This window comes from Colius striatus, chromosome 21 (assembly GCF_028858725.1).
Source record: "Colius striatus isolate bColStr4 chromosome 21, bColStr4.1.hap1, whole genome shotgun sequence".
Classification (NCBI taxonomy): domain Eukaryota; kingdom Metazoa; phylum Chordata; class Aves; order Coliiformes; family Coliidae; genus Colius; species Colius striatus.
Window position 1 is genome coordinate 9,474,507 of NC_084779.1, and position 24,178 is coordinate 9,498,684.

Genomic DNA, 24,178 nt, shown 5'->3' on the forward strand with positions numbered 1-24,178 from the left:
TAGCTTGGGGTTAGCACACCATGCAACACTGGCTTCATTTACACAAAGAATTAGAGCAGTCCCCCCCTGCCTCGAGAGATCATCTTCTGGCAGGAAGCCAAATTTGCAAGGAAGTTTTCCAAAGAAGCCAAACGATTAACAGCAAACTGCAACTGTAACGTTTAATTAAAAAGAACGGACTCGGTGCTGCCAGCAAAACAGCAACAGGGGGAAAGGAGCAGGCAGTGAGACACACACAGAGTGCCATACAAACAGCAGGTCTGTGAGGAAAGGTCAGACTATTTGCACAACAATCACCTCTTGTGTGACATTTCGGTCAGAAACAGCGAGTTGCTCCTGTAGGCAAAGACTATTCCACACTTCCACGCTTCTATCCCCCTTTATGCAGAGCTGGTACTAGATCAGGCAGCTCAGAGCAGCAGCCTGCCCTCCCCTCTCTCTGCCCCTCTCCACACCCTTGATTTTAACATACAGTATTAGCTTTGGCTTTACAGCTCCCTGCCCTATAAAAACACCCTGCTTCTCCTTTGTTGCTACTTACATATGGGGCTGAAGTTTGTTCCCAGAAGCAAGAGAAGATACTGGCAGTGCAAGGATGAATGACAGTGCCACGGCATGAACCTCCATCGCAGCAGCTCCTCTCCTCCCCTCAAGGTGCTTCCAGAGGTGCCTCAAAAAGCTCCCAGCCCTCTGGAGCACAACAGAGTTCCTGCTCCTCGAGGCAGGACGCTCCCGGCCGCCTCCTGTTCCCAACCTGCCGGTGTCTCTCGTTCTTGCAAAGGAGGAGCACACGGGAATTCTTGCAGAGGGAAAGCAGATTTATCACTCCTAGATGCTTCCTCCCATACAGGTTCAGTTCAGCAAGTTTCTTCAGTCCATGGGGAATGGCTACAGTGCAGATTGTCACTGGGTTCCTCCCCAAACCAAACCTGTCTCCTTACGCTCATTTGCTTGTAATGAAATGTACTGAAGTGACTTTTCCTTCTGGCGTTTGCTTCCTGGCAAAGCCCACAGAGCTGGTGGCTCACAAGACCTGGGTTCTGTCCAGCAATGAAGCCCCATGTGGGTTTAGCTGACTTGGAGTTGAGATCCACTTCACAAGGCAATATAAAACTCAGCACTGTGCAAGGGAAGGGAAAGGAGGGGTGCTCTCCTGCACATGAAGATGCCCACGTCCCAGAGAGCTTTCCCAAAAGCAGGCAGTGCTCGTTTACCCCATCCACACAGGTGAAGCCATCCTCTTCCTCCTACAGCTCCCCATCTTCCTCCAGAGATGGGACTGAGGGACTGCTGCACAGACACACACACAAAGAGCAGCTTCCAAGCATTTCAAGGGAGTAACAAAACTTTCCTCCTGCCTTTCCCAGGTCTAGGTCCTTTCCCTCACATGCTCTCGTTTCTTTTCTTGCTGACAGTCAGAAATCCCTCCCACCAGCTGTGTCCAGCCCCGAGGAGAGGAGGGGGAAACCCCACAGAACAGTAGCAGGAATCATTCCTGTTTGTTTCTCAAAAGACAGCTCTTTTGCACTACCCAAGGCCACCTCTGTACAAAAGCTCTTTCCCAGCAGCTCCGAAAGTACCCCACAGAGATTTAATCTTTCCTGCTCTAACAGATAACAACACTGATCCTTTCCCAAGGAAACCCTGGTGTGCTGCAAGACACAGGACCTGCACTTGGCTGCTCAAGGGCTGTTAACAACCAGTTCCCAGGGTGGTGGGGGCATACACTTGGCAGAGGGAGTCAGGGAACAAGATTGAATTGGTATCTGCCTTTCCCAACCAAACTGCCCCCTGCCCAGGGAAACAGCACAGAAAGAAGCATTGATAAGGCATTTGCAAAAGCTGGGTGACAAACCACCAGCCTCTGCCTGAGAAAAGGCAGAGAGCAGTGCCCAAGCCTGCTTCTGAGATGGGTCACTGCCGAGCTGCCTCTTCCAAAAAACCACAAGCACGGTTATTGCCAGTCTTGGCAGCAACGATGAGGCGCTCACGGAGGCTGAGCCGTCTCCTGCCTGCCTTCCTGGAAGGATGGGCACACGGCAGCTGCCACAGCAGGAGGGGGAAGAAGGGAGCAGAGCAGAGATGCTGCACTAAAACTCTCCTTCCTGAAGATCCCGCTGTCAAACTCTCTCCCCGAGCACAAGGAGGAACCCAACCAAGACCTCTGGCAAATACTGGTCTCTGTGAGGGAAGTAGGAGAGGAAGCTCTGGGTAGTTTCAGTGTCCACGCCATGCACATATTTTGCCCCCGAAAGACAACCAAAATACCACAGCTAAAGTCACCAACTAGCCTTGCCCAGAAGCTGGCAGCTCCTGAAGAAACCAAGGCAGCTGCTTTTTACACCTTAACCCTTCCAAAGCCGCAGCAGTTGCATAAATCACTGGAGCCAGAGAACAGGTAAGAGGGGATAATGTTTCCACTTATCTGCCAAGTCTAACAGATGGGGAGACAACATCTTTCATTCCTCCTACAGAAGAAAGGCAACTACATAAAGACATTTTATAACGATGGAGAGAGCTCCAGGATACAATAAATTCAGGCCTGTTTTCCTGTCAGGACTTTAAGTTAGGGCTTTTCTTACAGTAGCAAACCATAAGACTGCTCCCAGTTAGTCTTTCAATGCTAACTTACTAATGCCTCCCAGAAGCTTTCTTTACATGGGTTTGGGTCCAGCTTTGCAAACACGTTGCTGGGTATGTGGAACACGGATGTGTGAGAGGTCCAGGTGAAACCCTGGGGCAGCAGGGGCTCCCAGCCCTGACCCCGTGGTCGCTGGCAGGCGGTGGGAAGGGGAGGAGGAGTTCGTTCTCCCGTGAGCAGGCAGCGGCCAAGGCCTGGAGTGTGGCTCCCTCTCCAGGACACGGCTCAGAGTGGCCAGGTTTTGCTCCCAGCCCAGCCACAGCTCCCAGGCCACGTCTCAGGTGACAACGTTGGCTGCCACACGAGCAGGAGACAACGGAGCACACAGGCCAGGCTGGGCTGTGGAGAGGAGGGGAAGCTGCCACGGCCACGGCTGTGCCAGAGCACGGCGTGAGGGGTTACAGAGCGTAAAGCCAGCGCTGCACTCCCGTAAGTCACTTTACAAAAGCATTGAAACACTCCCTGAGCAAGGGCTGCAGCGAGTACAGCACAGAGCCCGTGAAGCACGGGAAGGATGGATATCTGAGACCCAGGACCGACTGCGGAGTCAACTCAATGTGTTTTCAGTTTTCCCCAGCACACCCAACTGCTGAAGATGTCATCCTCTGGCTCAGGCTAGAACAGCCCTGGAAAGCGGTCAAAGGCACAACACAGCTCCGTAAATAGTGGTGATGATCTGTGCAGAAAGGCCAGACACCGCTGAAACACAAACACTAACTCGCCCTTCACTCCTCGGCGGTATTTAACCTTCGCTGTCCGGCGTGCTCAACGTGGCAGGGCTCTGGGGCTCTAACCCCGCGGTTCTGTCCCTGCTCCTGCAGCCCTGTCACCGTCCCATGCTCCATCTGCCCCATCACACCCGGGCACTCTGGCTCAACCACGTATAAGGGTTTTGTGCATCTGTGATTTGCTTCCCGGGAGCTCCGACCGGCCTCTGCACATGCCCGGATCCCCCCGGACCGCGCATCCGCACGCCCTGTGCAGAGCGGTGTGCTCTCAACGCCCGGGCCCAGCGGCTCCCTGCGGGTACGGCCGCGGGCGACCCGAGAGGCTTCCTCGGCCAACACGGGCCTTGCCGGGGGCTCAGGGGCACGGGCCGCGGCGGGCCGGCCGGGACTCGTCGGGGGGCTGAGGGGCACGGGGCCAAGAACGGCGGCGAGGCAGCGCGGCCCGTCCCGCCCGGCTCTGCTCACGCACGGCCCCGCGCGGCCCGCCGGGGCGGGCTCTGGCAGCGGCTCCGGCAGCGGCTCCCGCCCCGCCCCGCCCCGGAAGGCGTTGAGCGCCCGGCCCCGCGCGTCGCGGCCGCTCCGCCATGCTGCAGCTGCGGGACGCGGAGGAGGGCGGCCCGGCCGGCAGCCCCGGCAGCCCCGGGGCGGCGACGCTGGTGCCGGGGGAGGCCGGGCCGCCCTTCGAGGCGCCCGGCGCGGCCCCGGCGCGGCAGAGGCTGCGGCCGCTGCCCGTGCGCACCGCCACCCGCGCGGGCCGCCTGCGCGAGTACTTCGTGTTCCGGGTACGGAGAGCGGGCGGGGAGCGGCGCGGCCCCGCAGCCCCCCGAACGCGGCTGACCTCTTCCTTCTCCCCACCTAGCCCGGCACCATAGAGCAAGCGGTCAGCGAGATCCGCGCCGTCGTGATGCCCACGGAGGACGGGGAGGTGCAGAGCGTCTGGCTGCTCACCGAGTAGGTACCGCTGCCGGGGGGGGTCTGGCTCCCTGCACGCTTGGGCAAACCGCAGGCGGGGTTCGGCCCCGCACACACGCACACATCCCTCTCAGACCCGCACCGTGCAAGCATGAGTGCTTGCAAACCCGCCTCGGAGCAGCACGGGGCTGTGGCACGGCCACAGCTCGGGGTAATCGGGGTTTGGAGGAAAGCCCCTCCGGTGACGCATTGCAAAACCCAGAGCAACACAGAAGCCACTCAGACCCTCACAACCACAGAGGGAACTGTAACCGCCACAAGCCGTGCCCTGCCCTTTGCCCCGTAACAAACGGAAGCTGACAGTTGGCCATAGGTCTGGGGCAAATCGTGAGCTGAGTGGCCCACGTCATCAGAACGAGCCCTAGCCAGACTGGCAAGCCCCACTCGCCCACAGAACGCCATGGCTGTGCCAGCCAAACTGTCTGGGAGAGACAGAGGAAGGCTCACAGCCCATGGAGACACCTCAGCCCACCACCTGGCCCCTCCATTTGCACTGACCTTCGCACACTGGGGATAGCTTTGGTCCCATCAGCTTTATGTCACCACTCCTGCTGAAACAACAGACAGCTTCCAGTTTTTGTAAGGAAGACATGAAATCAGTAACACTAGTAAGAATCTGTAGCAGATTAAGGGTGCTAGTTTAAAGCTGATCAAATTACCCTTAAACAGCTGACCCACTCCTAGGTTGCCCTAAGGATGAAGTATTAAAGCTGCAAAGGTTCAACAAGTATTCCAGCAAAACACTCGGGGAAAGGGGAGACCTTCTGTTTGTGAAATTTGAAGAAACAAGTTTTTTTAATGTCCTCTGTTCTTAGAGAGGAAAATACTCAATCAGACCACACGGTTAAACTGTTTCTCTCCCCTGAACATGCACCACTGCTGTTAATAATCCAGTTACTGTGGTAACACACTAACAGCATGGCATGAAATGCTTACTGGAAGAGTAATGTCGGCCCCCTTAAGTAGCATTTGGTCTCCAGAGGAGATAACACTAGAGCTGTCTCTCAAGATCTTCACACTTATTCCAATTTCTTTAATATCTTCCTATGTTGTAGCATGGCTGTGTTGTGGCATTCAACCTCCTAACAGATTTGCTGGTTCAAAACAAAGGCTGTGTTGGAAAACACAGTGTTACTCAGGCTTCAGATTTATTCTCCTTAGCAACCTTTGTATAGTCAAGCTGTTAGGTGTTTCTAGCCAGTAAGCAGAACTGCTAAAGCTCAGGGGTGTTGTCTTACCAGGATTGATCACTGGAACAACGAGAAGGAGCGTCTGGTACTTATCACAGACTGGTCCCTCCTGGTCTGCAAGTACAACTTCATCAGCCTGCAGTGCCAGCACGTGACGAGGATAGCCCTCGGTGCCATCGATACCATCTCTGTAGGAGAGTTTGAGTTCCCACCTAAATCTCTGAACAAGTAGGTTGACATAGCATCACTGTAATTTTACTGCACTTCTTGTACTGTTACTGTAAGTAGCTTGAGCTGTCAACCCTTGTCCCCGAGCAACTTGGAGAATTCCTTTTCCTCGTGTGACTTTGCAAACTCTGAAGCTCCATTAGAGACCCTCTCAGAGTAGCTGCTGTTTGGCTGGGACAGTTGGCAGACGCATTGAAAACGAACTGCTCAAGAACCTTCCTGGTAAGATGAATAGATTTGGGAGCCAGATGTAATTCAGCAAGTGGTAGCATTACTGGAAAGCCGCGTGTCAATGTGAAGTCAGGCATAAACACACAGGCAGCATAGTTCAGACATGCTCTAATGAGCTCAGCCTTTTGCACTCAGCTTGTAAGAATGTACCTTGGCATATTTCAGGGGCTGAGTTCTTCTATTACTGCTCTAGAGGAAAAACTTTTCTTTCAAACTTACCTTCCAGCTCTAAGTAGGTCTTTTTCAGAGTTTCTTTCTAATAAAAGTTGCCTCAAAGAGCCCAAAGTCTTACCGTGTGCATTCTGCTGCCTTCAACGTCAGGAGAGACGGCGTCGGGATCCGAATCCAGTGGGACAAGCAGAGTCGTGCCTCCTTCATCAACAGATGGAACCCCTGGTCCACCAACATCCCCTACGTCACCTTCACCGAGCACCCGATGGCGGATGCTGATGAGAAGGTCGCATCCCTTTGCCTGGTAAGGACGTTGCCTCTCCTGTTCTACATGGCTTGTTGATCTCATAGGCTGGCCACCACTTAAGAGTATTTTGAAGAGATAGAGCAGTTCAATCAGAGGCAGACCTTAGGGCTGTAAGCTGCATTTCCCCACTCTCCCAGTTTTGATTTGCAGGGCAGCCCAGCTGTCAGGTTTTGCCAGCTACCATAGATACTTTCTATGAGGAAACCAAAACATCCCAAGGTGCAGAGTCCTGTAAAACCCAAAAGAAAATGCACCTTGGTGCTATCGCTACTCTTGCTTACCTGACAGGCCAATGCCTGACTTTTCATCTAGGACTGGCAGCTAATTAAGTAATAGTTAATAATTAACTGTAAACCTTCACTTGGGTCTCACTTTTTCTCGCAGTAGTTGCTTTCTTCTGACAGTTTCCTTCAGAAATAGAACACTGACAGGGTAATTCAATTCAGCACATCAGTGATAAGGGCAGAACTACAGTCAGAAATTAACTACATTAGTCACTGATACGTCTTTACACATCTAGCCCGTTTGATACATGTAAGTAGCGTGCTGGCATGAGGTGGGCCATATCATCACAGTTCAATGTCAGAGGGTAAGTTTATCATGGCACATAAGAGCAGTGACAACTGCAGCCTCGGTGTCAATCCTTTACAAGTCAACAGCAGCAGCCGTTTGCCTGACATCTTTTAAGACAATGAAAAGCCATCAAGGTGTTTTTTCTTCCTTTCCTTTCAGTTGGAGAACTTTAAGACTCAGCTAATTCAAGCTGTGAAGAAAGCCCATAAGGAGTGTCCATTGCCAGGAAGGGCGAGCGGCGTGCTCGTGCTGGAGCGTCCGCTGCTGATCGAGACCTACCTGGGCTTGATGTCCTTCATCAACAACGAGGCCAAACTTGGCTACTCCATGACAAGAGGCAAAATTGGATTTTAAAATGCATTGCATTGAATCTTTTCAAGGGAAAGTGATTCGAGATTGGTCTCCTGGGGAGAGCACACCTCTGCGGCAGAACACGTGATAATCAAAGCCAAGACGCCGGGGGAACCAAAGCGGGTGGCTGTAGCTCTGCTGGTTCACAGGAGGTCCTGCTTGTTGTGGTTTGGTCAGAATAACCTGAAGCAGACCCAAGGCAGTGTCATTCTTGTATTTTGTATCTAATTTACAGTTGCTGGTTGTCATTCAGGGCTAGAGCAGTGGTATTTTCCATCTCCACTCCCTGTTCTTCCCTGTGAATTAAGTGATTGCTGTCTGCAACACTCCCCTCAACCACCCCAGATACCACAGACTGCTCCTGCCCTCTTAGTTGTGTCCCTATATAGTGTCAAGTCACGTGGTGTGCTTGGGATGATTTGTTTCCTTTCAAGAGGTGTTCATATCCAGTAATCTTTGCATTCTGATTAACGCCTGTTAAGAGTTTTGAAAGCTGTGTCAGTTGCTCTTCAGCAAAACCAAGGCAGCAGGTTGTTACAGCTGTGCTGTTACATCTGGCCAGCAGCAGTGCATGTGCCCTGTCACTTTGTGAACTGAGGTATATGGCTGAAGATGCATTTCTTAGCTTTTTGTAAAACTATCTCCTTGTGAGAACAAAGTTTTAACTTCACTTCTGACATGTTTTTCTTGTTGCAGCCATAGAGTAAGGACTGGTGTGACAGAATATTGCCAAAAGCCTCAAACATTTGCCTTCAAAGCTATTATTTATAAGTGAGGAGCATTTTTTGATTAGTTTTATATTCTTAGAAGTTTTTTTTAAACCTCTCTAGTTTGGGAGGGCAGCAGTGCAGGACTTTAAGGGAGAGAGGTAAAACTTTAAGCACTGTGTATGAATCTTGATTTATCCATTCTTGCACTTAATTTCATTCCTGGACATTGAGTGTCTCCTACGCTGCTTCTGAACCTCACAACAGGGAGATGGCTCAGGAGGTTACCTGAGCTTTTTCCTGGTGTATGACTTCCTGTACATGCCTTTTTGATCAGAGCATTTATCTGCACAGCTGCAGTGCTGAGGAAATGCTGTGCTGCAGTGGTGGGGTTTTGAACTTAAAGTAGGTGTGTGTGTTTACAAAGCCTATGTAAAGCTGAAGCCCTGATGGAATGCAACCAGCTGCATGCCCCCTCCATGCATTTTCTAAGATATCTATTTAATTTTCATTAATCTTGCAGTAAAGTTAATTTCAACTCCATTTGTTCTGTTCTTCATTTTGTGGAGACTGAGGCTGTGAAATTAAGTAACAAAAGAAAAAAAACATCCAATAAATTCCTAAAAGCTGTGTTCCCTTCCTTTGAAGGATACAATGTCTGGCTCCTGGGGTTAAAGATAAAGGGCAGTCCAACTGCTCTTGCCCTGCTGAACCATCCAGTCATATTTGACACCAGATAACTGAAATGGGAACCTGAGATCCAGCTGATACTTTAGAATTATATATTGCAGGCATCATCCTTCTTGTAAGGATTCAGTGTAGTAGACCTATGGTAGAGCAGGCACAGTTACTGTAACCTGCTAGCACACCAGTCTGGAAAGCAAGTAGCTACATCAGAAGGGTGCTTCCTCGCAAATCAATTACTGGAAAAACCAAAATGATTACAGATTGCTTCATTTGTTTTCTGAACAAGGAACTTGTTTTGCTTTCACAGTAATTGGTTTTCTAGAAAGCACTTTTCTGATGCATCCACTTCTGCTACAATACTCTAATACAGCAGGAAAATCTTACAAGACTAGATACAATCTGTCTAGTTGGGTGCCAATAACCATTTCCTTGTGTTGTGCTGAAAGCTACAGAATCACATCAGTGATAAGAGACAGACTTTAGAAGGGAGAAATGCAGGTCTGGAGTCATACCAGGCTTGTAACTATCAAAATATTTATTGGAAGCTATAAAATTTAAATAATTGCTATACATTATATACACACAGCTACAGCCTGAGGAAATCAAGGTGTCTAGTTGACAGAATTCAAGAGAAAATCCAGCCACATCAATACTAAAGTTTTCTTGAAATCCAGGCTTCACAATCCACACTTCAGTTGCTACATCACTTCATTCAAGTGTAATCAGAGTGCTTTACATGGAGTCTGGGTATGCTCCTTCAAATAAATAACTGATAAATACAAAATCTTCAGACTGAGCAACAGGGTTTGACCCCTTTCCTCATTCTTCCTCAAACTTGTAAGCATTTTTAATGCATATGATTGTTATTTTACCTCTTTTTCTAAGTAACACACACAAAAGTTGTCCTTACTCAGAAGCACCAAGGAGTCTCCACTGGAATGCCAGGACAGAGAGAGGATCTGGAAGTCACCTGCAGAAACAGATCAGAATATGTCAGCAGGAAGGTGATAGTCTGTCCTCTTACCCTGGGAAAAGGTGGCTGGGGCAAGTCACATGTATTTTAAGACATACCCTCCCCACCTCGGAAGCCTTAACAGGGCGTAGGATTTTGTTACTGCACTCCATCCTTAGTGTATTTTATCATGTTTATCATGAGACACCATGATGAACTCTTTTTCTAAGAGAGAATAAAAAGCCCCAAGAACACACAGGAGCCATTTATATGATAATGCTCACACCAATTCATAAGTAGAAATACATCTTGTGAATGTGTGTAAGAGCTGCTGATGGCTCGTGGGAGCTCCTGCAGGCAGCCTACCTTCTGCTGGCACCTGCACTGACACACAGCCAGCTGGGGACCAGAAGAAGACTTTGCTGGTTCCTGTGCACACAGCAAGCCGAGGCTGGCGTGGGTCCCACTGGAAACACTGGATGGCACACAGCTGCTCCAAGACTACAAACAGTTTCAGCTTTTGAATGTCCCAGATCCAGACAGCGTTGGGAATGTTATCTGTTGGAGCAGGAAGAGGTAATCATGTAAACACCTGAAGGATAAAAAGATGTCACTTGTATTTTTTTAACAAGTGGGCATTAATGGATGTCTGACACAACAGGGACTGTTACAGTGCACCACAGGCTGAACACCACTAGAGTTTGCCCTAGCAGTGCCTTCAGGTTTGCCTTGGAAATACTTTAATAGAGGGCAGCAGGAACTTACCATTTTTGGTTGCCAGGAAACAGTTATCTGGACTGAATGCCAACATCCCAATTCCCATTTTAGGATTGGCCCTGTCAGCAACTGGTTTGATGAACGGCAAAGAAACTGGCACCTGGGAAATGTCATCTGCAATTGGAAATAAAAGCATTTCACTGAGCAAGCCTGAATGGATTCATGTTTCAATTCCAACTGTTAAAAACCCCTCATCTCTGAAGTGATAGGATGGTATTTTACTCTTCTCCAAGATGTTACAATCAAACACTTCAACTGTTTTAAAATACTGCATGTTCATATAAACAGCTTGCTACTCTCACCTGGCTATAAAAAAAGCAGCAGGCTGGAAATCCAGGCAAGTCTGAGATTAGACTGAAAAAAAGGAGATACCAGATTTTCCTCTACCTTTTAACCAGTATTTCACACAAACACCAATGCAAAACAAAGGTGATTTACGGGACCACAAACAACGAGACAGTAAAAAAGGAAACCCCACACTAATCCTACGTTGTCTGCCATCTCTTCAATACCTCCAAGCCTGCTCTCTGGAGGCGAGTTTAAACCATTGCTACAACTACAGCTTCTCAAACAAAAGCCAAATGGCCTGTCTGCTTTTTTGCATAACTGCACACCCAAGGGGTTAATTACTATCCTAAAACAGGCAGCAAGACTAACACCTTCTGATTGTTTTAATTACCAGAACTGTCTCATGCTAAAAGATTCTTAATTGCAAAAGTCCATCTGATTCTGGCAGTTACCTGTGAGAGTCATGCCATGACATCACACAGATTGAAAAAGTGAGATTAAAATGTACAGTGTTGAGACAACTGTGCAAGCAACTCCAAGACTGAGACCTGGCTACTATTTCTACACCCAAGCACTTACATCCTTTCCTACAATATCCTGTGAGTTTCATTTGCTTTCAATCCAGTGTCCAGGCAGCATCCATCCCCTCTAGCAGGGTGCTCACTGCCCTCAGAGCTCTGCAGTTGACCCAGGAGCCTTGAGCAGAGCACCCAGAGGATCCATCATGGAACCCAGAGCTCACCTACAACACTTATCTAGAGAAAGGCTTCGCGTGGCAAACTCAAGTGTCTCATTTTAGTAAACTTTGGCTTACATTTACTTTGTGTGCTGAAGAGAGAACTAGCCAATGCTCTTGTTGGAGGGAAAGAAAGTCTCTCTGTTTCAACAGATGGGGATTTCTCCACTTCTTTATACACAATCTACAAAGAAACAAGTGAGAGTTCTACAGAAGGGCCTTGGAGAATGTGAACACAGGCTATTACCAAACCATCCTCATCCCACTAACTCATCTGCAGGTGTAGTATATTTCTGGATTCCCCACTTCATCAACAGAGGAAAGGGCTTCAGCAGGCAAGTACAAATCCAGCAGCCTCAGAGAATCATTTGCTGTTTGGAACCACAATCAGGAAATGACAAATAAAGGAACCTTGATGTCTATGAAGAATCAGTCTGCCAGAGCACACCTCATCTATTGTTCCTGAGAGCTGAAACCTGGCAGTACAATAAACCACCTTCATGACAATGGGAACACAGACTGCATTTTTGTAACAAAGACTCTTTAAGGGGATACTGTCACAAATAAATGCAAGACTGTAGAAAGATATTTTAACTCCCAAATGCAAGCACCAGGATAAGACGCACCGACTGCAACTCCTGTCTGTGTAGTAGAGATTATCAGAGCTATTTCCATTTGTGTTCCATTACATACTTCACACCTCACTGGAAGTGGGGCGTCATTCAGTTGTGAGGAGTTTTGCTGAGGTGCATTTAATGGATCATGCCTTGCTGCTGGCTAAGAGGCATCACCACAGCTGAGTGAATACTGCAGACTGGCTGACTACACATGTAAACTCCTACAGGATCTCTCTCCAGACACAAGACTAGCTCTCCCCCTGCAGCAGCACACAACTCTACTACACCATGTTCTGTTTACCATGATGGATGAGAACAGCCTGTGATTTTTGGAACAAAGGCCACAGCTCTCTGCCTGCTGCCAACTACCCGGAGCCTGCTGGGCCTTGCATACACACGTATCCAAGGAGAAAAATAAGCAATGGCAGGTGTTTACAGGAAACGCTCTTTAGGTGAGCTGGATGAGCTTGTACGTACAAGATGTAAATCTGATCATAACCCAGTTCCAATGCTGCTTAAAGTCACAAACTGTATAAAGCTGAGACAAATCCTGTTAAGTTTCCCAGTTTGCCATCATCTGCATACCCAAATCTGCAATGCAATCACTGTACACATCAAAACACTGGCATATGACAGAAGGCATCTGAGAAGTTATCGGTGCTGAAGCTGAGAGGCTCACATGCACATATTCCACTGAACTTGAAAGGATTCCTCTTTTTCTTATGCCCTTGAATTTTCTTGCAACGTCACAAGCCCCATTTGGACATCAGGTGGGGCAAAAGCAAGGGCTCCAGAATGACCTGTATTTTCCAGCATCTTTCAGACAAAGGGTATTTTGGATCTGTACTCACAGTCTTGGTGCTTGTGATGGTCGCTGGATGCTCAAACTCTGTGATCTTCTTCCAAGTGACATGGTTCAAGATACGCACCTGATTGGAGAAAGCATTGCAAGACAAATCTGTCACAACAGACTTCTACAGATAGGTTTATCTTCTCTTATCTCACCTGCTGCTTACCTTTTCATCATAACTGCCAATGGCCACAAATTGACTGCTGGGGCTCCAGGTGACTGATTTGATGCCCAGCGACCACTCGTACGCCCGGTAGGTGGAGAGCAGGCGCCCATCCAGGGAGTACAGCAGGATCTTGTACTGAAACATACATTGATTTATCTGAAGATTAACAATATTGTTAAAAGCCATAGACAGGCACAACCATTCCTTCCAAACACTCCCTGCTTAAAATGGCGCAATACAAAGGACACACAGAGTCTCTTTTCTATGACCTGAGACAAGAGGGTCATTATTCCATTATTTCAATAGTGGCTTCTGCAATGTTTACAATCAATACTTTTCCTCCAGGTAAGTTAGAAAGAAAGCTCATCACACAATTTGCAGTTATTAAAGATTTACATAATGGCCTGACATACGCTTGTAAGGACATCCATTACCAATACAAGTAATTTCAGATGGTTTGAGTTCAGCTTTTTTTATGTTTAGAACAAAAAACTAACACTAGTTTACTAGTTTAGTTGCTGCTTTATACATGGCAGCCACAAAACAACTTGGACTCTCCAAGAAAGCAATCTTCACTTTCCTCATACCTCCAGACACGTATCCCACGCTGCCAGAACACAGCCATTAGGAGCCCACTCGATTCCAAACAGATCTTGTGTTTCAGTGTCAAAATGCTGCCACCAGAATAGAAAAAAACAGAACTATTTGAAATACAGTACTAACAAATACTGTTGTATCTGACCTTAAAGGATAAAACTGAGAACTATGTTAAGTGCTGACACAAATGCAAAGGAGCTTTTGGAACCTTAGCATAGAAACACGAGTATTTTGCTCTGTAAGTGTGCTGCATTCACTGTTTCTTTGGTTTCCTTTTAGAGAAAAGGCAAAAAGTTACTACAACTTAAAATAATCAGGATTTCATAAGAAAATAAACAAGTCATTATATTGAATCAGCCAAGAAATACAGGCAGCCTAATTCCAGTCTTTGAGGCAAGGTACAAGACCATTAGGGAACACAACAAGCATTTAGTGGCATTTCCTACATTTTGCTATCTGCTTCTCAAGAGACTCTGAATTCCCAAGCCAGAAGTGACCCTAGTGAACCAGACTAGTTCTTAATGGGTTTTAACTTCTCAGATCTATCCAGTCCTCTAAGACATGCTGCTAGTGTGCATCCCTCACAGACTAGTCTCATTGTTAATCAGAAAGTAGCACAGTTTATATTATACGTTCCAAATGATCCCTTCAGCCAGTGTTTGATACTTTCACCATTATTACTGTAGTCCAATTTATGGTAAAAAAGCTCACATAACAACATAAAGGTGGAGCTTCTGTACTCCATCAAAAGCCTTTACACATATGTAGTATATATTGGCCTCCCGAACAGAACAGAGCTGTGGATGCATGCCTGCAGGCCAACAGCAGAGCCAGATGCTGCACAGGACACACATTGGCAAAGGCTAAAACCAAAGAGAGTGTCTCAAGTAGCGTGCAACATGTACTTGCAGCCTGTGCAGGAGCAGGGGAGGGCAAGGACGTGGCTTACCCTCAGCAGCTGCCAGTCACTGCACACAAAGATGCTGACAAAGTCCTTGCAGTCCCGTCTTTCCGCGACTGCCATGTAGCGGCCGTCCTTAGTGAAAGCTATCCCTGCCAGGGAGACAAAGGGAATCCAAAACAAGAGAGAAAAATATGGCAGAACAGCTGACGAGTCTTCAGTGAAGAGCAGTTATTCCCAATTCAAAGGACAAGCAAAAGGAGGAAGAACTCTTTCACAGATCACCTTAATCAAGGCAGCACAGGGTGCTACTCATTTGCTTGCGTCAGCAGCTCTTAAAACTTTGCATGTAGCACAAAGTATGTAACATGCAGCTTCATGGCTACTGCAGGACTTCAGCATGCTTCAAAAAACCCAAGTTATTCTCAGATAGTTGTCACAAGCCCCACAGATTTCAGATAAACAGTTTCTTTAGACTAGTTAAATGGATCAGTTATGCAACCACTGGTAGCCCACCAACTCCCAGGCCTTGGTCCCCATCCACTCTTGTTCGTGTGTTGTCATGTGTGGGATATTACTGTATACAAGCCTTAGGCAGGAAACTGCTAACCACAGCCATGTGGCTAGACAGTCCCTACAGAGCTTCCCTTTCAGATGTAAAAGATTACAAAAGCCACTTTGGATTAGTGTTTTTCATCACAAACGCATCCAGCTTAATTTAATGTCTTAACGGACCCTTCAAAGGCAAACACAACAAAGCTGTGGATTTGAAGACCACACTGGTAATCAGATGTGATCCTTCATTCACAGTGAGGCTATGACAAGCCAGGAGCACACCACTGTGCATTGCAGCAGGCTGACCTCAGGGCCCTGTGTCCCTGAGGGCCAGCCCCTCAGCAGGGAGGGTGCCAGAGCCTCTCCTGACACATGTGTTCTGTCATTACACATCAAATCCATTTTCCTCTTCTGACATTCAAAAACACCATTCCCATGCTAGATTTCTGACACTTACCCTGCTGACAAGCTTTGGGATACTTGATGTAGGACACAGATTTGGTACACAAGGACCACACAGTTATCCGCAGCTGTCACCAAGACACAAAGAAACATTCCGTTTAATTTTTTGTTATCTACAAAAAATAAGTAAATAGAAACCCATAAACCTAATTAAGCAACACAAAGTAGATCAATATACCTTCTGTGATTAAACTCAAACACAAAGCCCTCAGAAACAACTGCAAGGAATTCTCTCCCAGATCCCTTCAGCTAGCAAGGTTACTCCTTCCAAACGGAGGTTACAGGCATGCTGAGTATTCCGGGGTATACAGGATGCCAATGTGGGGAAAAGCTCTTCATTAGCAGTCAACTTCCTGATATTATGACCCTAGGTATTGCCAATGCATCGTACAGTGACCTTTCAGTTAGAAAAACACAAGTTTCCTCCCAGACTCTGGAAGATAGATGAGAGGTTTCTGGCATTTATGGACAGATGAGAAGTTACAGCAACTTAAGAGTGTTGTATCTCTCGGGGAAAGGCTACCAAGTATGTGAATGTAGCTGTATTCTCCAACTTTTAGACACGCTCAGCTTTGACAGCTGATTTGCATTTTGTTCTTCCCTCCTCAGCCACACACCAGAAGGCAACACCACAGGAACGAGGAAAGAACCGAAACACGCTACACAAAGCAAGGCACCGAGCATCACACTTGGGGTATTGCTGGAGGCTCGTGCACCCACAAAACACAAAAACTGGAGAAGGCAGTCAGCTGCAAAACAAGCCTCTCCATAGCTCTTCAAGGTCACAGCCTGCATTCTGGAAGCTCTGCCTTGCCATCTGCAGATTATTCAATTAAAAACAAATACTTACGCTCCCTTAGCAACAGCAGCCACCCCAGACATATGTGCACCAGCCAGCATGTCATGTGAACCTTTGCATTTCTATCAGGAGGAAGGAATGTTTCCAGGGTATTTTTTCCCCCCTGTGTTTTGCCTCACTTTACTGCACCAAGGTAAGAGATTCTACAAGAGATACAGGTAAAGCTATTTTTTTCTGCAATAAAGCACCATAAAGCTGCCTTTGCCAGAACTAATGAACAGCAAAATGAGCTCTGATTCGCTAAGTCAAATTTAGGACTGCCTATGGTGTCATCTCCTGGATGAGATGCAGGCCAGCAGCACCACTAGCAGCCTCCAGAGGAAGTTTCTGCTATGCTGCTTTGTACGTTTGTCCTCAGTACATATCTTCCCTCCCTGAAGTAACTGGTGCTATTCAACAGTGACAAAGGGCTCCTAGATAACATCCTATGAACCTGGTAACATCACAGACTGCTTGTTACAACAGAATTTGGAGGTTCTCGTTGCTGACACTACCATTTTTGCCAGAAAGAACAGTTCTAAGTAATTGTCATGGTGTTCAAATCAAGCTTCAGAATCCTGGTAAGTGCTGCCTCCCCTCTAGAGCTCTGTTCCAAAGGAAAAGAGCAGCATTAGCTCTTCTCCCCACTGCTCTTCACATATGAAAGCAGCTTTGGAGCTCTGAAGAGACAACACAGACTGATTTTTTGGGGTTTTGTTAATTTCTTTCAGGAAAGCACACAACCAGATCAGATTCCAGTTTGCTTTCCTTTCTTTTGCAGGCACAAGCTTACAACCAGACATGGACAGTACCATCTTTAAGTTGAGCAGGTCCTGGAGGAATGCACGAGATGAACAACATTAATCAAGTTTTATCACCACAACTGCTCACTTCCGGACACACAAAAATACAGCATTGTTAGGCTGCTCCTCAGGCAAGATTTACTTTAAAAATACCAACACAATGCCTACTCACATTCTTCTGCAGCAACTGCAACAGTGATACACTGCTTGCTCCTATTAACTGCAGCGTTAAGTGTACTTGCTGCTGTTCCTCCCTTGACCAAAACAAGCAGCATACACCACACATTCTACAGCCACTTAATACAAGCTTAGCAGCTGCAAGCTTTGAATGCTGAGGTCTGGATCGTATTTTTTCCTGACGAAGGCATCCAAATTTACACTTGTGCTGGTATTTGGGCTCATAATCAACTCACCTGGCCTGCTGTGCCTCAAATGCACATCTATTCTGGACTACATTGCCTGGCTCAGAGCCTCAGGATAAGGTAAAAACCTTACTGCTCACATCAAGTTCAAGTAGATCAGAAGAGGAAAATCTCTAGAGGTGAAAAACAGCACATCACATGCAGAGCTCTTCCTGTCACCTCTGCCTTGGCCTAGACTCACTGCAGAAGAGAAAAACCCCTTTGTTTTGAAAGGTCTTTCTTCATCTATCTCTGCTCCATCCTTGGTTGCAGTCCTCCCTTTAGTGCTCAGACACAGCCTTCTCTAACAGGGCCACATGTTCACTTCCCAGAGAAGATACTCTAATGGTTTCCCTGCTCGTTCTTGTCCTGCTGGGCTCAGGTGCTGATCACATACCTCAGCACCACACAGGTTTCAGTGACACTGACAGTGCTGTTAGGAACACGTAAAAGCAAACCATTTGTATTCCCAGCATTAGGATTCTTTTCAGTTGTTCTATTTGTGTACACCAAATCATTTCTATCAACTGACAAAGTTACATTATCTGCTTAACACAGAGACCTCACACCTATCTTACACGGATCAACCATATGTTTACAATTAAACTGTGACAAAAAAGGAGAACCTTCATATTCCCAACTGGAACTGCAACATTACTCCAGCATTTTACCCAAGCTGATACCATAAAGTAGCCCAGGAAAGATTATTTCCCAGCTAGCAGATATGATGAGAGACAGACACATAAAATCCACAGAGGCTGAAAAAAGGTGGCCAAACACAAATTACAATACATTGCATTGCTGTTTCTTGTTTTGTCAGAGTTTGTGGGGAAGGGACAATTACTTTTACAGGAGGAGAATAGACCTTGGTCAACTAAGTCCGTAGAAAGCCCTTCTCTGATCATTTGGAGGGCTACTTTCTCTTTACTGCAGATGACTCGATTAAGTGGAGTTGTCAAACTCAAATCCTAACGATAATGGTGTCTGAGAAGTTTTCAGCTGTTGTTTTGCAGTGGAAAAACAAACCAAAAGCAGCAGCATTTTTAAAATAGCCCAAAAACAGCTGAGAAATAAAAAGTATTTAGATGGTAACGTGATAAACAGTCTCCAGTGCTGGGTTCAGGACTCCGTCCCAACGTTGACAGCTATAGGCAGGTGTAAGACTGGTGATTTTCACCAGATAAAAACACACTTTTAAACAACCTTGCATCTCAAGTGACCGTCAACTTTTGTCCCAGACTTGACTGGGTCACAAGGCCGCCTTACATAGCAGTGTCTGTCAGCACTGGATTTCAGAAGATTATTCGGAGTACATTCCTCGACAGAAAGCATTTTTCAACCAATGCAGCCATTTACAGTTACTAAGGATTAGCTCCAATAGACACAGAAACACACACTTTTTTCCTCTGCTCCTGTAGTTTGAAAGAAGCTCCTTAATGCTTCAGTACCTAACACAGAACTAGAGAAAGTACAGTATGAGCACATATATTTATTTTCATAGAGTTATATTTCTTTAGTTTTACTTAAAGAGGTGTGTTTGCAAGCATGACTCTTAAATACTCCAGAGCAATGCTGCTGGTCTTCAAACTATGTCTCACAGAACATGACAGTCATGAGGAAGCAGAGGATCCATTTGCTTCCCTCTGTCCTACCTGCAGCTCTTGTTTAAGCTCTCCATACACCTATGAAACCAACAGCACTGCAAAAGGAGAGCTACCTGGCACAGCACCTTCCCCAGGACAAGCTGACAATGTGGAAGCTTCCAGCAATCCAGTAAGATTCTCACATTTGCGGTTACATTAATACTAAGCACATACAGAGTCTTGCTGCTCATTTCAAAAGCCTGAGCAGAGTCAAAACAGACTTTGGAAACGTGTGTGAGAATTCTGCGGCACTTGTCTCGAGCTGGGAACTGCACACCAGTCCCATCAGGAAACTAGCGCTGACCACAAACAGAACCTGAGTGCAAATTAGCTGATGAATAACTTTTCTGAGTCACTTAGCAAGTGTGGATTGCTAGAAACAAAAAACACAATCATATCCTTTAAAAAAACCCCTAGGAATAAGAAAGTAATCTGTGAGCTTACAGTGGAGCTGACACCTCGACCTGCAGAATTGCAAGTATGAGTAAGTAGCTGGTGGTGTTTTGAAAATGTCAGGCTAGCAAAGCCAAGCTGCACTGGTTGACAGGGAACCCCTAAGCCCTCCACATCCATAACACATCAATATTAAGTATCCTGACGGTTTCTGTCTTAAGCACTCCTCGTGTCTGTCCCACCAGACTATGGATTTAGTGGAGAGAGAGTAAACACAACTCAGACACCGGCATAACCCAGGCAGCTGTCTGACAACAGCTAATTTAGCAACCTGTTTACAGCTGGAAAGAAAACTTATCCCAACACAGATGCCAACTTGGCAAAGGCTTAATGAAATCCTCTAAGGTCAAACTGAGTTCTGTTGGGAGGCAATAAATACTTGCCAGTCCACCCCCACACACACGTGCCACAAGATAGTCACTTGTAGCACACAGCACCGGCCTTCAGTTTGGGTCACTGCCTGCCTCCCTTCTGCCTGAGCAGCACACGTGTATTTTTCTGACTTCAGGCTAAATTCTGCACTCATTTTAATCACTATGAAGGTGATCCACTCCTGGGAAAAAAATCAAGGCCTATCCTCACAGCCCACTCTCTAAAGGGATAGGGGAATGGAAAAAGATTGCATCACAGGCAGAAAATCTCAACCCCAGTCAGCATTAAAACCTCTTCCTGGAGAGTTCTCCCACCTACACTGTAGCTGTGTGTAAGTCCCTCCATAGGTTCCCCTGGGAGCATCAGTATCTGCACTATCAGCATCTGCACTAACCCCAGTCCACACACTCAGATGACAAAGTCTCCTCTCTGTTGTCCACTGACACTGGGATTTGCACAAATGAAAAAACCTTGCAGTGTAACATCTGAATTCAGTGTTAGCCAGGGTGATGACACAGGAACTTGACAGATAAAATCCATCTAAAGTTGTGTCACATTAAATACAAGATAAAGAAAAATGTCTTGCATGTAGTTCTGAGCTGTTTTCTGACTGCTCTCTACAGTACTGGAAGATGTCAGCTCCCATGCAAAGGTGGAGAGCCAGGCTCCACAGCCTTCCAGCACACCCAGCGCCCAGCACCCACAAGCTGGCTTGGATTCAGCCTTCATGGGGAGTCCAGAACATGCTTCTGGATCAATACACATTTACAGGTGTTTTCATGTGAACTTTGCAAGTGTTTCCACCAACAGCAATCTGACTCCTACATGGAAAACCCAACAACTGAGAGAATATTTCCAGGATCTGCATCTAAATCTCATCTCACAGCTCAATAAACCCAAGACCATATTATTTAATTCTGCAGCCACTCTTCAATGTTTATGGTTTGGGAGTGGTTTTTCTGCTAGAAACCCTGAGCCCCAAACAACACTTCTGATTTCTAACACTGTTTGGATGAACACCAGTTATTGCTACAAATCCCAAACACCTTTTACTATTTATCATCAGAAGCAAAAGGACAGAATTTTAACAGAAGAACTTACACCTGTGCTGGAACTGACCTACATTACACACAGGAACAGGGAACTGCAGCCACATTCTTTACCACCATCACAGCTTTAAGAGCTTTAGGTTATTTTGAGAGGCAGAGGGCAGACAGTAACATCTGACACCGTCAAGTGTAACCATGACTTCCCACTCACATGGAACTCGGTTGTGTTGAGGATGTGACGACCATCCGGACTCCAGCATGAAGCCACCAATCCCGCTGAGCCCTCGTCTATCTTACAGTGCCAGTCTGGCTGCTCCAAGGACCAGACCTAAGGCAGAGAGGAGAGCAAACGGACAGTGCAGCAACCAAACAGCTCATCAAAGCCTCTGCTTAGGAGAGCTCACCACAGCTGAGAAAGGCTTCCCCATCACACACCAGAGGGGCAGGACACCCCTGAAAGCCCGTGGCCATGAAGGACTGGCGCTGGATCCCACGACAAAAGTAAGACCCCACATCTCTGTGTGTTAATACAAACCAAAGTAAGGTGGGGTGGGTTTTTTTCCTGTGACAGATACTCTGAACATCCAAAGTTTCATACATTTAACAAGTTTGCATGTATTTGTTTCCCACTGAGCCACGGAACTGTAAGATAACAACCAGCTTTGACCTGTTCTGAGAAATATTTTGATCCTAAGCTTGTTTTTTTTCAAACTAAGATGTTTGTCATAGTTTTAAAACTAACTGCATGGTGGGTTATCCTCAAACCATGTGTCACAACAACAAAATCAGTTACTTCAGTGAAGGCTCTGAACTGGAGCTTGCCATTGAGAAGCTTTTACACTCACCACACACACAAACACCCAGTGGGAAACACACTCTGCCCTGCTCCCGTCCTTACCTGAACAACCCCACGCTTGTACATGGCACACAGTATGAAGAGCGAGTCGGACGACCACTCTATGTGCTGGATCTGATCCAGGCACGTGTACAGCTGCAGGATCCGCAGGGTGCTGGCGTCCCGAACCACCAGCCGGTACTGCACGCAGGAAGCCTGAACGAGAACAGAGCCAGAGCTGAGCTGAGGCGGCAGCCCCGGGCTCGGAGCGCAGCTGCTGCTGTGCCGGGACTGAGGCAGCGCTGCCGCTGTCCTGACACGCTGCAGGTCACTCCAGGGAGGCTTCACGCGTGCCGTGCTCTGCTGAAAGCTACAGCAAAGACGGTTGAACCCGGAGGGACGGAGGGCTGTGTTACTAAGCAGCATCCTCACTCGTTCTGTCACTCTGCTTTAAACAACTACTTTCGTTGCCTCGTAACTACTATTTTATTTACCTAACCTTACCCAGGGTTAATGACAAAGCCCGGTGCTGGCGAGAAGCCTGTGAGCAAGCCAGGCGTCCCACACACGGCCCCGGCTGGACCCGCCGCGCTGCCGCTCCCTCGGCGCCCAGCCGCGAAGGCCCGAGGGCCCGGACAGCGGGAAACCCGCCCCGGGGGCCGCTGCCGAGCCAGCCGCACCGGGCTGGCTCCGGGGGGCTGGCTCCGGGGAGCTGCCGCCGGCTCGCAGGCGCCCGCGCCGGGCCGAGGTGGCCCCGCGCCGAGGATCCCTCAGGCCGCGGCAGCGCGGCGGGCGGGAACGGCCCCGGGGACACCCTCTGCGGGCTGCGGCCGCGACTCACCAGGCACTTGCCATCGGGGGAGAACCTGGCGAGCAGGCCGGAGAGCTTGAACGGCTCCGAGAAGTTCATGGCGGGGCTGGCGGAGGGGAGGGCAGCGGCCGCGCCGCGATTCAAACGCGCCCGCTCCGCCCGCCGCGGCCTCGGCCCCGGCCCCGCGCCGGAAGCGGCCGGAAGGGGCGGGAGCGGGCCCCGGGGGCCGCGGGAAGGGGCCGGGGCGGGCGGGCGCCGGGAGCCGCAGCGGCGGGAAGGGGCGGGAGCGGCCGCGCCGGGCGGGAAGGACGGCAGCAGGAAGGCATTGTTATGCTGATGAGCCGCTTAATGAGCCGCGCTGTGATGGGCCACCGGCCCCGCCCCGCCCCGCCCCGTTCCGCGGGCACCGTCCCGCGCCCGGGCGCTCCCGCTGATTACCGCTCCCGCTAATTACCGCTCCCGGCTAATTACTGACTGCAGCCGGAGCACAGGTGGGGTGTTCTGAAAGGCTCCCCGGTTGGGACAGAGGAACTGCAAATTGCAGTCGGCGGGATGCTGATTGGAGTAGAATAAATAACGGATAAATAATAAACAGATAAGGGAGGTTTTAGGGGGGATGAGCGGAGGATGGCCAGCGAGGGGGAGATGCCCAGATAAGCACTTCTAGGGCACGTACTCCCTTGAGAAATGGTTCCTCTCCGTGCAGCCACCTGCCAAGGAGCAGAGGAGCCAACGTGGGGGACCGTGATGGGGATGTCTATGTCCCAGTCCTGTCCTTCAAACACCCAGTGCAAAGGCTGAGGAGGCTTCTGCATCCCTTCCCTGCCGCGCTGCAGCGTGGGGTACACGGGTCTTCCTCCTCTGGTGCTGCCAGCCCCTACCCCACTGCGTTTGTGGGTGGGCAACGAGCCGCCGTGGCCAGCAGCCCCGCTCCCATGGCCAGCGAAAGCAATGCTCCGGGTGGGACTTCCCCTCTCATCAGTACAAACACTGCCATTTAACAAGTAAACTTCAGGATCAGGACGAATTCTAGTGTTGTGCTCACAGTGGAGGAGGTGTTTAGGCCCCCAGGACTGGTCACGCCGATGCTGCCGTGGTCAGGGTGTGGGACATGCACTGGTTTCCTGGCCCTGCCATAGCGAGGGGACAGAGAGGGACAACTGCTCTGCAGCCACCGCCTGCCCCGTGGCGTGGGGTGTCTGTGGGCAGGGGCCCTGAGTGGGACATGGCTCGCACCCTGCTCGCCATTCCCCCTGCCCCAGAGACCAAAAGGGCAAGTGACCAGC

The 24,178-nt window shown here is 48.4% G+C and overlaps 3 protein-coding genes across 6 annotated transcripts in view; 1 reads left to right on the forward strand and 2 right to left on the reverse strand.

Moving 5' to 3' along the window:
* Positions 1-1,357, reverse strand: part of MEGF6 (multiple EGF like domains 6) — a 78,481-nt gene extending 77,124 nt beyond the window's left edge. For all 4 annotated transcript variants that reach the window (XM_062012859.1, XM_062012858.1, XM_062012857.1 and 1 more), the window contains exon 1: positions 542-1,357. In XM_062012859.1, coding sequence (XP_061868843.1) covers positions 542-627 — 86 coding nt within the window. In that variant the 5' untranslated portion in view covers positions 628-1,357. The remainder of the gene's footprint in view (positions 1-541) is intronic.
* A 2,579-nt stretch (positions 1,358-3,936) lies between these two features.
* Positions 3,937-8,642, forward strand: TPRG1L (tumor protein p63 regulated 1 like). Its single transcript, XM_062012970.1, has 5 exons — positions 3,937-4,151; positions 4,229-4,320; positions 5,583-5,759; positions 6,312-6,465; positions 7,201-8,642. The coding sequence occupies exons 1-5, from the start codon at positions 3,954-3,956 to the stop codon at positions 7,393-7,395; spliced, it is 816 nt and encodes a 271-aa protein (XP_061868954.1). The 5' UTR covers positions 3,937-3,953; the 3' UTR covers positions 7,396-8,642.
* A 690-nt stretch (positions 8,643-9,332) lies between these two features.
* WRAP73 (WD repeat containing, antisense to TP73) lies at positions 9,333-23,064 on the reverse strand. The gene is made up of 12 exons (XM_062012969.1): positions 22,923-23,064; positions 22,145-22,297; positions 21,458-21,574; positions 15,683-15,755; positions 14,719-14,822; positions 13,760-13,846; positions 13,173-13,307; positions 13,008-13,085; positions 11,618-11,723; positions 10,504-10,629; positions 10,105-10,296; positions 9,333-9,756 (listed from the first exon to the last, which is right to left on the reverse strand). Exons 1-12 carry the CDS (start codon positions 22,989-22,991, stop codon positions 9,650-9,652), a joined length of 1,347 nt encoding a protein of 448 aa, XP_061868953.1. The 5' UTR covers positions 22,992-23,064; the 3' UTR covers positions 9,333-9,649.
* Between the last annotated feature and the right edge of the window lie 1,114 nt (positions 23,065-24,178).